This window comes from Stegodyphus dumicola, chromosome 1, assembly GCF_044657685.1.
Source record: "Stegodyphus dumicola isolate Sdum_Otavi_A_Nest chromosome 1, ASM4465768v1".
In the NCBI taxonomy this organism is placed as follows: Eukaryota; Metazoa; Arthropoda; class Arachnida; order Araneae; family Eresidae; genus Stegodyphus; species Stegodyphus dumicola.
In genome coordinates this window covers 155678359-155692936 of record NC_140768.1, presented here as the reverse complement: position 1 = coordinate 155692936, position 14578 = coordinate 155678359, and the positions used below count along the sequence as shown (strand labels likewise).

The 14578-nt window shown below is 32.6% G+C and overlaps 1 protein-coding gene across 3 annotated transcripts in view; it reads right to left on the bottom strand.

The window, feature by feature from the left end:
- Positions 1-1139: 1139 nt before the first annotated feature.
- Positions 1140-14578, bottom strand: part of LOC118203134 (uncharacterized) — a 29771-nt gene continuing 16332 nt past the window's right edge. For 2 of the 3 annotated variants that reach the window (XM_035375386.2, XM_085822365.1), the window contains 2 exons: positions 7132-7293; positions 1140-1766 (listed from right to left, as the gene is read on the bottom strand). In XM_035375386.2, the coding sequence (XP_035231277.1) occupies positions 1298-1766; positions 7132-7205 (543 nt within the window). In that variant the 5' untranslated portion in view covers positions 7206-7293 and the 3' untranslated portion in view covers positions 1140-1297. Of the gene's footprint in view, positions 1767-7131; positions 7294-11224; positions 11413-14578 lie in introns of all 3 variants that reach the window. The other variant, XM_085822373.1, reaches the window with a different exon arrangement.

The window sequence follows — 14578 nt, the reverse complement described above, 5'->3', positions numbered from 1 at the left end:
TCTCGTTAACACGCAACGCTAGCGCCATCTATCAATTAATCAAAATTTCCACAGGTGTCATTCGAGTTTTATTTATACAAATTAGCTTACGGAGTTCTTAAATTCCAGTTGATATTAAATTCCTTCTTTGATCGGAATGTAATTGAAGAGGCACTACCCAGCGTTTATCATTACCTCTCCTGCCGTGAAAGCCTCTTGATCAAGAATAAGATATACTTCAGGCCATTTTGTGAAGTAATCAATGACAATGCAGATTTGTTTGTTGCCACCACGAGTTTGTGGCAAAGGTTCCAGGATACTGAAGGCAAAGTATTTAAAAGGTGCTTCTACACTGTAGCATTACAGCTTCACTCAGCGCTGTGTCTTTTCTGACCAGCACAGGTATTGCAAATCAGCACTACTTTTACACATCAGCCCTAGCATTGTGAACTCTAAGCAGTCTTCATTATTCCAAAGAGATCTCCAATTGGAATGCTGTGTAGTTCTGTACGGTCATCTGGAATCTTGGAAGTATCAATTACCATCAGATTACCTTTCAATCATCCAATTCAAGTTTCCGGTGCAAGACACCCATCTGAATATGCAGCGAGTCCTAGAGAGTTTACTGTTTTGTCGTAGGACTACAGACTGAAGTGTCCAGGTAGGTTTCCTGTTTGAAGACTCCATGCAGTAAATTATGAGTTTAATGTTACCGTTTTCCAACTGGTCTTCCCTGACTTCAATCATTCCATGGGTACTCACTTCCTCTACCAACAAATTTTAATACAATTAAACATATCCATAAGATTCTGCAACTTTATATCAATAATAATGATTATTTATATGCTTTGTGATTTAATTTTGATGAACAACATACAAAAACCTCACAGACTTATTACATATTAATCAAACTAACAGAAAATTATGCATTAAGCAATTTTTATTTGAAACCACCTTGATTTGATATTTTAACAAAAGTGAAAACACTAGCGGTAAATATTTCATAAAATGTACCTAACGTACAATTTCTAAAATCACAAATTGTCAGCCAGATCAATAAATCAGCTGAAAGAATAATAACAGTTTATGAAGCTGATGTTTCTATCTAATCGGTAATACATTATGTTTCCTGCATAGTAAAAACACAGATAAAAGCATCATTTAAATAATATGAAATTTTTATTAAACAGTTATATCAACATCCAGCATAGAAATATTTTAAGTCAATTCACTTAAGGATTAGAAGGAACATTCTAGTTGAAAAAACTATTTTCATGCAAGTACACTTTGTTTTAAAAAACATTTACAGACACAGAAATCATGTATACATCATTTCAGCCATATGAGACATTTTTTTTGGTATATACACTAAGTTTTCAAAGTAGCCTGCCAGTTCATCCACAGTAATATCATCAGTATTGTCTTGCTGAGAAGCATGTTCATCAACATATTGAACACTTATGGCTAATCTATGATCTAATAAAGCTGTACTTGAGCATTGCTGAGACTGCACAGAATGTTTAACGACTTGAACAATTCCATGCAATCCCGATTGAAAGCAATTAGGCTCTGAACCAGATGCTTTCTCTGTAAAATTATGTTTAGTTGGATACTTCTTTCTTTTCTTTCGAGCAAGCATTCGCATGCAGCTGTTGTTTCCACGGCACTTACAATGTTCTAATTTTGCACCACTTAAGAGGTTAAGACTTACATCTCTGTCTTTATTTGTTCCCAAATGAGTGCGCCAACAGCATTTGTTCGTATGCTTTTCATGATTACGACACAAACTGCAAAAAGGAAAAGAAAATTTAAATACAAGAAAAAATTTAACAAAAATAAATAATTAAAAGAAAATTGGAAAGGTTTCAGATTTTAAATTACGTTCAAAGGCGCTTTTTTAACATCTTGTGTGTTACCTTTATTTATTAAATATCATGTTCTTCGCACTTAAACCATAAAATTCAGTTCAAGAGCAATATCTAAAATAATTTTTAATTGAGCACATCTTTAGAATTTCTGATACATAGTCTCATGCGTTGGAGATAAAAATTGTTTTTTCTGTACAACATTGCCATTGCTCTCTTTGAAATCCTTGAGTTTGTTAATCAAAAATTCATTAAAGTGTTACAAAATAACTCTAGGTACCGTTGTTTTATCACAATGCGAGAAACATACATACACTTATTTATGCAGATTCTTCATTATTTAAATTCTTCCAATAATATTTGTACAGGGCGATAATATTTGTGCATTACATTTACTGATTAAATATCATGTTCTTTGCAATTAAAACACATAGAATTCAATTCAACAGCAATATCACAAAATATATAAAAAAGTATATCGTTAAAAATTTCCGATACGCAGTCTTGTGAGCTAGAGATAAAAAGATTTTTTCCTGTACAGTACTTCCACTCGCTTTGAAATCACAGAGTTTGTTAATAAAAATTCATTTTAAATTTTACAAAATTTTTAATAGAAAATAAAACAAATTTTAAATTCAAAATTCGGTCTTCCAAGTGCCCATGTTCAGTTGGAAGACTAGTTATTTAAAATTTGATGGTTCTAGGTACCGTTGATTTTTCACAATGTGAGAGAAGCATTCATGCAGATTCTTCATTATTTATATTCTTTAAATGTTATATATGATGATAATATTTGGTGGCAACAGTTTGAAAAGTAAACAAACGTATTTTTTAAAAAATGCTGTTGGAGGCCAGATTTTAGAAACTATAACTTTCCTTTTGAATTTGCTTTGCAAAATTTCAAATCTCGCTTTAAAATTTTATTTTGCAATAGGGATCTAAATTGTATTCTTTTGGAACTGAACCCTTATTGCAAATAAAACATGCAATGCACATAGCACCACAGAAATACATAATTTCTCCTTTTTTTAAAGCACACCTTTTTACTTAATTTTATGCAATAAAAGAAGTAATGTAGTTTCGAAAAATTTCCAGTGTAAAATTTGTGAATATCATCCTTCTCCATGACAAGGCCAAATTTTCATATGATATATACCACATAGCACAAACTAGCTAACCAAATCTGGAAGGCTTTCTAGTGATTTCTTACAGTTCTGATCTCTTGACAAGCAATATCTAAACATTCAGCACAATGAAGAATTCGAGATAGAAATTTAATAAATAGTACAAAGTATTGGTACATATTATGCAGAAAAAGACAGCAGTTTAAAATAATAAGGCTAAAATCTGTTGGTTAAAGAAATGTAGGAAAAATTAATAGCAAACTGTGCGGATTTATGAAAGATCCTGCCATTGTAAATTAAAAATTTTTAACACATCTAAAATCTTTTTAATGTACGAATTTTTTTTAAATAATTAAAATTTTTTTTTCATATTCCCCAAATGTATTATGAGGGTCAATCAAAAAGTTAGTTGAACTGCCTAAGAAAACAAAATGGGAGCAAAATTTTACAATAACTTTATTAATATTTTAAAGTTCCATTCAAAATCTACTTTTTAATGCAATTACCTCTGCTATTTAAGCATATATCGAGGCGTGGTAAAAGTTTTTCGATGCCTTCTGCAAAGAAATCCTGTCCAGTGTCCGGTAACCATTGTTAGGCTGCAGCTTTCACTTCGGCATCCGAATGGTATCGTCGCTTTGAATGTTCTTGTTTCATGGGACCAAACACATGGAAGTCAGGAGGTGAAAGGTCTGGACTATAAGGAGGATGATTCCACACTTCCCACCTAAACTTTTTCAGAAGGTCAAACGTTAGTTTTGCTGCATGCGGTCTTGCACTGTCATGCAGGAAGGAGCACAATGCCGTTCAACAGTTTACCTGGGCGTCAATATTTAAGTGATTGTTGCAATCGTTTTAGTGTTTCACAATAAGATGATGCATTAATTGTGACACCCTGCGGCATGAACTCTGGTATGCACAATGCCTTCTCTGTCGAAAAAGAGCGTCATCATCACCTTTCCTATAGATGGAACAGTTCGACACTTTGTTCGTGTCAGAGAACTGCAATGTTTCCACTCAGGCGAGCTGTATTTCGTTTCAGGTGAGAAGTGGTGAATCTAAGTTTCATCTCCAGTCACAATTATGTCCGAAAAATCATTTCCTTCCGTTTGGTAATGTTGCAAAAATGCAAATGCACTTTTAAAACGCTTTTCTTTATGTTCTTGCATCAATAGACGTGGCCCCCACCGAGCAAAAACTTTACGAAATTTAAAGTGATCGGCAATAATTTTATGCACACTTTCATGAGAAATATCCAGTTCATTTGAGATTTCATCTATCGTTATGCGTCTGTTTGCAAGAATGCATTCATTCACGCGAGCAGCGATTTTCTAATTCGTTGCAGTCTATGGTCTTCTTTCGCGCTCAGCGTCGTCAATATCTGTACATCCATTCTCAAACATGTTGCACCATTTTGCGACAACTTGACGTGACATTGCATTTTCACCATACACTTTATGCAACTGCCCATAAATTTCAGTGCAGTTGCCCACGAAAATCGAATCACTGCACGCATTTCCAATTTGGACGCTATTTGCAGCTGTCGAGAAATGTTTGTGACTGATTATCAGAAAAACTAAACTTGTCTCAGGGAAGCCGCTACGTCACGCGATAAAGGTACATATCTGAAGTATTGCCACACAGTGTCATCCAAATAGGCTTAGACAGAACATGTTTACGCAGTAGAACAAACTTTCTGAATGACCTACGTACATTTTGACTTTAATGTCAAAATGTTTTTGATCATTTTATAAATCAAAAACTCCACTGGAAGGTACTTAACATATCATGAACTGCACATTAACTGTTATTAACAAATTATATGTGAGAAACGAACTTTTAAGTTTTTCCCAGCCTGGGACTAGAGCACGGGTCATGTAAAAGTACATATTTAGAAGACTTACGACTGGACAACAGATATAACATATAAGTATACAATGTAAAAATGCAAGGTGTTTGTACCGTTTCTTTCTAGTTAGTTTATTAAATTAGTTGATTTAGAATTACTTAGTTTCAGAAAGTAGTATTTTGTAAAACTGAACAACAATATACAGTCAAAAGTCGTTAATCCGGACTCGTCGGGACTTCGGCGATTCTGGATTATCGATTTTTCCGGATTATAGATCATCAGTTTAAATCTGGTAAGATGGCATGCAGAAATTATAAAATTAAAAATATGAAACCGTAATTTATGAAATAAAGAATATGATCTAAAGGGTATCAAAATTTACAAAAAAAAGCTTAATATTTATTTGTTTACTTTATTAAACATTTCTTTCAATGTAAGTTGTTTAAGTTGCTTCGTTTTTATGTGATAATACATTCTCTTTAATTCTTTAAACAGACATAATTTCTTGTTCAGTTACAAAGTTCCGCTGTTCAAGTCCTATAATTGCTGTGTCGAGAACACCGACTAATTTGTCAACTGAAATTTTTTCGTTTTCAATAACCTCTGTTACTTTCTTCGCTATCGGAAGCGAATTATAATGACGAGAAATTTGATTTAAATCATATCAAAGATGGGGTACATCGAGATGAAATACTACATTTAGTAAGGAATTATAAGCGAAATAAAATAAAAACATCTGCCCTGAAGATAAGGGTAGTGCTGACAGATCAACTTCCAATTCATTGTGGGGCGCTGCGGCGTTAAAGATAAACAAAGTTTAGATAAACAAACGTTAAAGTTTAGATAAACAAAGGATATGCCTTTATCCATTTTTTGTAGCAATTCCACTTTTTGTTTAATGAACTTCGAAACATACTTTCGCTTTGTAGATCATTTACATATTAATAAATATATATCAAAAATTCTATTTGACATAATCGAAAGTTCAAGCTTACTTTTATAAAATTGCTCTAACAGTCTGCAAAAAATAATAAGCCGGATCCAATTCGGAGATTAAGGAAAAACGCAATCCAATTCGGAGATTAAGGAAAAACGCAATCTGCAACATTAACTGAAATAGATAATTAAATAATTTTAGCTTAGCTTAGCTTTTACTGTCCGTTATACATTAAACGCGCACTCGTAAACGTATTTTGCGCATGCGCACAAGCATATTCTCAGCCGTAAAGGCCTTATGCACATGCGTCAACGCGACGCATGCGCAGAAAGTTTAAAGCTTTGAGGTCCGGATTATAGATCATGTTGGATTATGGGTGTCCGAATTAACGACTTTTGACTGTATATATATATATATACAAAAAACTTTTGCATAATATTGCACTGTATTGGGTTACTGATGAAACCAGAACTGAAGAAACACAGCCATCTACATCTGATTTGCAAAGACTACCAAAACACTAATTTCCCTGGCAGACTATGCATGCATATGCCAAGAAAATTGTTGGTACTGGGAGGAAAAGAAATCCATACAGAAAATGCCGTGTGTACTCAGCCAAAAAAATACAGAATAAAACTTTATCTGTAAATTCTGCTGTGTCCCACTTCACAGGAAAATGCTTTGAACAATACCATACTGTTAAGAAATATTAGACTTATCACAATTATTTGTATTTATTGTTATGAAAAAATATTTTTGAATAAATAGTGAAATTAAAAATTGTCTAATTTTCTTTTACTTTTAGTTCACTATTTCTATACTCGTTTTCCCCAAAAACTTTCTTTTTTTTAATAATTACAGAGCACACATTTAAAAATATAAAACATTTTGTTAAGAAAAATATAATAGCTATCAAATTATATACAAAATGAAATATAAATCCATTTTGCTTTGATTTTAATGAAAAAATGGAATATTTATAAAAACACAATAAAGTGGTAAGGTTATTGAAATGGTTTTTGTACTTACAGAAACATGCAAAATCACTCATAATTTACATTGTTTTTCATTTATAATATAAAATATACACAGTTTTAAAATCATATTTTACTCAAAATGTAAAATTGCAACATAAATTGAAAAATTAAGAAATTAAAAATATTAAAAAAAAAAAAGAATGATTCAGATTTTTTATTCATACTTAGATATAAGAAACAGATATAACAAAATCAGAATACAGTGTCAATTGAACCTTTTAAATTTAATTAATTTCAAAGCTGCCACTTCGAGAATACTCTCTTTTGATGCAGTTTCAAATTTTAAATAGCAAAATGATCCGCATTTCTTTAAAAGATACTATATTCACAGTCTTCTTACCTATTTAAATCAACTCTTAGCTTTTTGAATTCACTTTGCAAATCAGAAAGCTGGCAATCTTCAGAATCTGCCATAGGTATTTACAGGCACTTTCCAATTCAATAAATGAACTATTAATGCAGATTTTTTCCACTCCAATATTTCTTAAATCCTCATTCAATCCTATATAATTATAAAAATATCAAATTAGTTTTATTTAATCATACATTTTTTAAATCCTCATTCAATCCTATATAATTATAAAAATATCAAATTAGTTTTATTTAATCATACATTTTTATAAATAAAAATATTACTTTACTTGCATTAGTATTTGCATAATATGGCAACATTAATGATGTTTATATGAGAATTATGAATATATGTATATGCTTTAAAATAAAATTATTTTGCATAAGATATGTTTTACTCTTAATGGACTATATAAAACATTCATCACTGTTACTGAATATAATAGATATATTTAACCAAAGTAAGCCTTGCTTTCAATACCTGAAAGTTTTCAAAATACCTTTACCTTTGAGAAAATTTTCTTAAACTTCAAAATTTGACCCTACAGTTTACACCTGAACCCTTATCCTTAAAAATTTATGGCTTCAAAAGTTCAGGCACATAGCAAGATGTACTTAAATATGTTCATAAGCAGTATTTATCCTATACATTAAATGCACATGCAAGACGCATTTATTTCTATAAGATAAATAATACTTTCAAATGTATATGTGATACCCACTGCTTATTAAACTCACTGGTTTATAAAAAAAAATCTGCCATTTATTACATAAAAATTTCTAGAAACCAATACAAACATATAATAATTAACAGAAAAGCTACCACTTATTAAATCATCTTACTACTTACAAAATTCATACAAAAATTAATTTTTCATTGTTTAAATATCCTACTCATTCCCATCAAGATACACTACCCAACATTGAAAATACAACACCAAGAACAAACAACAAACGTCTGAAACAAAAACAGATTTTCTACAATGATTTCCATAGCAGAAATAACGGCCTGAAAATTATGCAAATTTCAGAGTACATGTATGTCACCGAGTCATGAGAATGATGTGAAATGCGCAACTCTCCAGCGCATCTTAAAGAAAATATAAGGGAAGGAACCTGCAGAATTTTCAAATTTAATGCCATTATTTCTGCTATGGAAATCATCGTAGAGAATTTTTTCTTGTTTCAGAGGATGCGTGTAACAGCACAGAATGCCAGACCATTTTACGAGGGGCATGGTGATCGAACTGAGAAGAGCAGGTTGGTCCATACAGCAAATCTCAGCTGACACACATCTGAACAGATCCACAGTGCACCAGCTATGGCAATGATGGTTGAAACAAGGAAATGTGGCAAGTTCAAGGGGTGCAGTGCAGTTGAAAGATGTCAGCACGTACAAATCAACAATCTGCTGACAGACAAGTGGTGGTGCATCCGCAAGCCACTTCTACCTCCATTCTGCAGCATGATCAAGACACCCTGGATGTTCCCATATTGACCACAACCTAATGCCGTCAATTAGTAGCTAGTAGCATGCACTCATGCCATTAAGAAGATTGATATTGATCCCACATCATAAACCCCAAAGTCTGCAATGGTGCCGGGCTCGAGCGATTTGGACAATGGAATGGCACACGGTCGTATTCACAGATTAGTCATGCTTCTGTTTCTCCAATGACAGTCGGCGCACACAAGTGTGTTGTCGATGTGGAGGCAGGTCCCATCAGGCAGCAATTATGGAATGCCCCACTGTGCAACAGGGAGAGCATTCAGGGAGTGCCCAATAATCCTTTATCAGCAGGATAATGCCCAGCCATACATTGCTCGATCAGCCAATATGCTCTGCTAGTTGTACAGATGATTCCCTGGCCACTGTTCTCTCCTGATCTCTCACCTAACAGATCTGGGATGTGATTGGACACCATTTGCAGACCCTGCCACTGCCGTGTTTAGAAGATGAACTAGGGCGAATGGTTGACAGGGAATGGAGAGCCATTGCTCAGGGACACCATCCAGTCTCAATGACTCTGTACCTAGACAAATTGCTTCATGTATTGCCCTCCAAAGGTGGTCCTACAACCTACTGAACTGATGCTGTTTTTGCTCTGTATTACACATATCATTTCGAAATAAAGATCACTTATTGTTTGTTGCTCTCTCTCTCTGTATTTGCCAAATTTCATCACTTTCTGGCCATTCCTTCTTGGTGTTGCATTTTCAATGTTGGGTAGTGTATTAATAGATCAGCTACTTTATGAAAATTACATGCATACATTCACAGGGAATTTTTAGAACACCTGATAAAATGTTATCTCGCATTATTCTACATTACTACATTTTGAATGTAAAAGAAGTAGCCACTGCAGCCTGAAGAAGGCACAAAGTGCATTTTCATGCCTGCAACTTCGAAGTAGACATTAAAGAACATTTATATGATGGTCTAGTCTTCATTATTGTCATAGCCTTAATAACAAAATTTATTTAGCTCTGTTCACACCTGCAAAACAGGGCTTAGGCCACAGCCAACTAAGGAAGGCAAATTTGTGCATGTTTGAATGTGCAGCTAACTCGGTGAAATAAATTAATATCTGAATTTCAATTTGTGTTTGCTTCTGTATTTGATCTGTTTTTATGGCAGGTGTCATCGGAGCCTAAAGCTCCAATGGCAAAGGTTAAAGCTCCAATGTAAATATTCTAACCATTGGAGCCTAAAGCTCCAATGTTTAGATTATTTACATAAAATCCTTATACAAGATTTTATGATGTACCAATGCATGGTTGCCAAGTAATGAAGTTGGGCTTCTGACACTTTTGTCCTGCAAAGCCCTCGTGTTAATGCTCCACTACATGACACGAAAGACAAAATGCAATATCTTGTTGGTACAACGTATGACCATCGAATTTGGTCACATTACTAAAGAAAGTTTTATTAATTTGCTATGCACACAATCTTCAGATTTTAAAAATGTCTACACACAAAGCAGTACTCATCTTTTGTAGCGACCCTGGTGACAGTAAACAATCTTGGAGCAATTCGATTAAATAAAAAAGTGAGATTTATTGCCAAATGTCATAAACACGCATGAAAAAGAAATTGACTACTGTAAATGATAATTCCTTCAATAACTACATAATGTTAAGTTATTTAATATATACGAACAGAAGGAATTCAATGCAAATTTGTATTTATTTTAATATTTAATTAAATAAATTGTAAAATTATATTTATTATTCAATTTAATGAAATTTTGGATACTTCTGTATTAATGTAACCACCTTAGTAGAAGTCACCAAATTTTCATGTGCCAAACTCTGACAACCATATACATAACCATTCTTCGAGCAGCCATGCTTACAGTCCTTCAGCCAAACAATGCTGTCATTTTCATATGTGTTCTTTTTTGTTTTATTCCAAGTTTCAACTGTTTTTATAAACAAATCTTGATCATGAGATTTTTTGTCACTTGTTATATAACAGCTTATAATTTAAGATATTTTGCTTTCTTGTTTTCATTAATATTATAAATGCCATCTTTATGAAAATAGAGACTAAAATAGGTAAATATACATATTTTCTAATAAAGGCTGTTTAACACGTTCCGGACGGCAGCCCGCGGAAGACAGCGCTCCCACATGACAGGAGCTGTTACACATAGACTGTGCTTAAAGGGCAGGGCATCTTCTCCCGCTATGCCTAATATACAATTTCGGAAAGTATGCACTACATAAAAATGGATACAATGTACACTTTACGTAGAAATAAAACCATTTTTAAATATGTGACTGAAGATATGATAATTTCAATCACAAAAAAATTTAATTAAAATAAGTGATATTTAACACTAAAAATATAAATATATTGTACAGTCAAAAGTCGTTAATCCAGACACATCGGGACTTTGCCGATTCCGGATTATCGATTTTTCCAGATTATAGACCATCACTTTAAATCTGGTAAGATGGCATGAAGAAATTATAAAATTAAAAATATGAAACCGTAATTTATGAAATAAAGAACAATTACAATCTAAAGGGTATCAAAATTTACAAATAAAAAAAAAGCTTAATATTTATTTGCTTACTTTATTAAACACTTCTTTCAATGTAAGTTGTTTAAGCTGCTTCGTTTTATGTGATAATACTTTCTCTTTAATTCTATAAACAGACATACAGTCAAAAGTCGTTAATCCGGACTTGTCGGGACTTCGGCGATTCCGGATTATAGATTATCAGTTTAAATCTGGTAAGATGGTATGCAGAAATTCTAAAGCTAAAAATATGAAACCATAATTTATGAAATAAAGAACAATTATGATCTAAAGAGTATCAAAATTTACAAAAAAAAAGCTTAATATTTATTTGTTTACTTTATTAAACATTTCGGTTGATCTTTAGATTATGGTAACTTAGCGATTTTCTGGCGAAAATTTGGCGACCAACTCTCCTACAGCAACCCTCTATTTTTTTTTCACGCCGCCATTTTGTCTTCACGAAGTAAAGACATGTTTCTTTTCTTTTTATCTACTGAACACTTTTTCCAACAATCTACTAGCCGAATTACACTTATGCTAGAAATTTTATCTAACAAAACTGCTTAATCATGACAAATATTCACTGCAAAATTGGGAAAAAGTGCACAATACCATACTCCTTACGCGTTTTTCAAAATAACACATACACATAAACCATGTACACGTCGACTTATTTTTACTTAAAAAAAATCCCAGAATTACACAAAAATGGCATTGCGCACACTCTTCACTATATCCATGTACACTGCTTTTTTCTAATAAATTAGAAAAATTTCACGAAAATACATGACAATTTTCTGAATCTTTAAACCCGGTAAAAAGAACATATATGAAATTACCTGATCGCGAAAAAGTATATACCCTTTCCAAATATGAACATTTCCACATATAAAATAAATAAAATATCCAAAAACTTTTACCTCTAAATCATCTATTATATTATAAACGTCACCAACGAATTCATACCGCAAGCATTACAAATACTTAGTGTCAAATATTTAAATTATTTCCATGCACGTTTACTTCAACTAAAACGTATACCAAATTCCTACAAACATAAAATTCACAAAATAACTATCATTTAATTAAAATATCACTAAACCATGTACACGTCGACTTATTTTTACTTAAAAAAAAAATCCCAGAATTGCACAAAAATGGCATTGCGCACACTCTTTACCATATCCCTGTACACTCCTTTTTTCTCATAAATTAGAAAAATTTCACAAAAATGCATGACAATTTTCTGAATCTTTAAACCCGTTAAAAAGAACATATATGAAATTACCTAATAACGAAAAAGTATATAAGCTTTCCAAATATGAACATTTCCACGTATAAAATAAATAAAATATCCAAAAACTTTTACCTCTAAATTATCTATTATATTATAAACGTCACCAACGAATTCATACCGCAAACATTACAAATACTTAGTGTCAAATATTTAAATTCTTTCCATGCACGTTTACTTCAACTAAAACGTATACCAAATTCCTACAAACATAAAATTCACAAAATAACTATCATTTAATTAAAATATAATTAAATTCAAAAACACTACTTAAAATATAAATAAGCACATACATTACATTAAATTAATAAAAATTAGCTTAAAATCCTAATTACTTTAAACTAAATCATTGCTAATAACAATTTTCCCAATAATACCAAATTACTTTACTTCCACCTTACATTTAGAACAATGCATAAAAATAATATCCTCAAATAATTAAAAATACTAACTTACCTATTCTTCTTCACAATCTTGATTATGTGTCCGATAAACTTTTCTTATTTCTGTTTCAGGATCTTTGAAATCATACTTATAGTTCACAGCAAGGTACCAGGTAAAATAAATAACTTAATAAAACATCTTTACTTCTATCTCGCACAACCTTAAAGAAACACTTATTACTACCTCTTTCAATCTCACTAAATACCCATTTCGAATTCACTTTAGTTAGGGCCATGGGATCCAAAAATTAACGAACACTGTTTCACACAACACAGAATAAAGCCAAATACAAAATTTCCAGATTTTTTCCCGATTTCCCCCCTTTTCCAATTAAAGAACCGTAATTCGTCCATTAATATCACATGACATATCCCATGATCTCTCATTTCCCTCACACAAAATAATGCGTAATCGGAACTGAGTACTGCTCACATTATTACCAAAGTCCTAGGTAGTAACTTTTATCGCCTCCAAAATGTCGCCAAACTACCAGTTACCATATTCTAAAGATCAGCCAACATTTCTTTCAATGTAAGTTGTTTAAGTTGCTTCGTTTTTTGTGCTAATACTTTGTCTTTAATTCTGTAAACAGACATAATTTCTTGTTCAGTTACGAAGTTCCGCTGTTCAAGTCCCGTAATCTGTGCCGAGAATACCGACTAACTTGTCAATCAAAATTTTTTTGTTTTCACTAACCTTTCTGTCACATTCTTCATGTCTTTATCCATCCTTTTGCAGCAATTCCACTTTTTGTTTGATGGACATTGAAACATACTTTCGTTTTGTACGATCCTTTGGGAGCTCCAGAATTGGAAATTCTATTCGACATAATCGAAAATTCAAGTTTACTTTTATAAAATTGCTCTTACAGTCTGCAAAAAATAATAAGCCGGATCCAATTCGATGATTAAGGAACAACGCAATCATCAACATTAACTGAAATAGATAATTAGATAATTTTAGCATATACCGTCCGTTAAACGTAAAACTCGCATGCTAAAACGTATTCTGCGCTTGCTCACACACATATGCGCAGTCGTTAAAGGTCTTACGCGCACGCGTAAACGTCTACGCGCATGTGTCAACACGGCGCATGCGCAGAACGTTTTTAGCTTTGAGGTCCGGATTATGGGTGTCCAAATTAACGACTTTTGACTGTAATTTCTTCTTCAGTTACAAAGTTCCGCTGTTCAAATCCTATAATTGCTGTGTCGAAAATACCAACTAATTTGTCAATCGAAATTTTGGTTAATCTTTGGATTATGGTAACTTGGCGATTTTTTGGCGAAAATTTGGCAACCAACCCTGCTACAGCAACCTGCTAGTTTTATTTTGGACGCCATTATGTTTTCACGAAGTAAAGGCAATTTTTTTTTTTTTTTTACTCAACATTTTTTCCAACAATCTGCTAGCCGAATTACGCGTATACTAGAACTTTTATGGAAAAAAAATGCTTAATCATGACGAAGATTAGGTGCGAAATTGGGAGAAAATGCAGAATCGCAAACTGCTTGCCACGTTTTTAAGAATTGCACATACACGGTATCATTCATGTACACGTCGACCTATTTTCACTAAAAAAAACATCCCAGAATTGCATAAAAATGGCACTGCGCACACTCTTGACTTTATCTATGTACAAGGTCCTAGCTAGTAATTTTTATCGC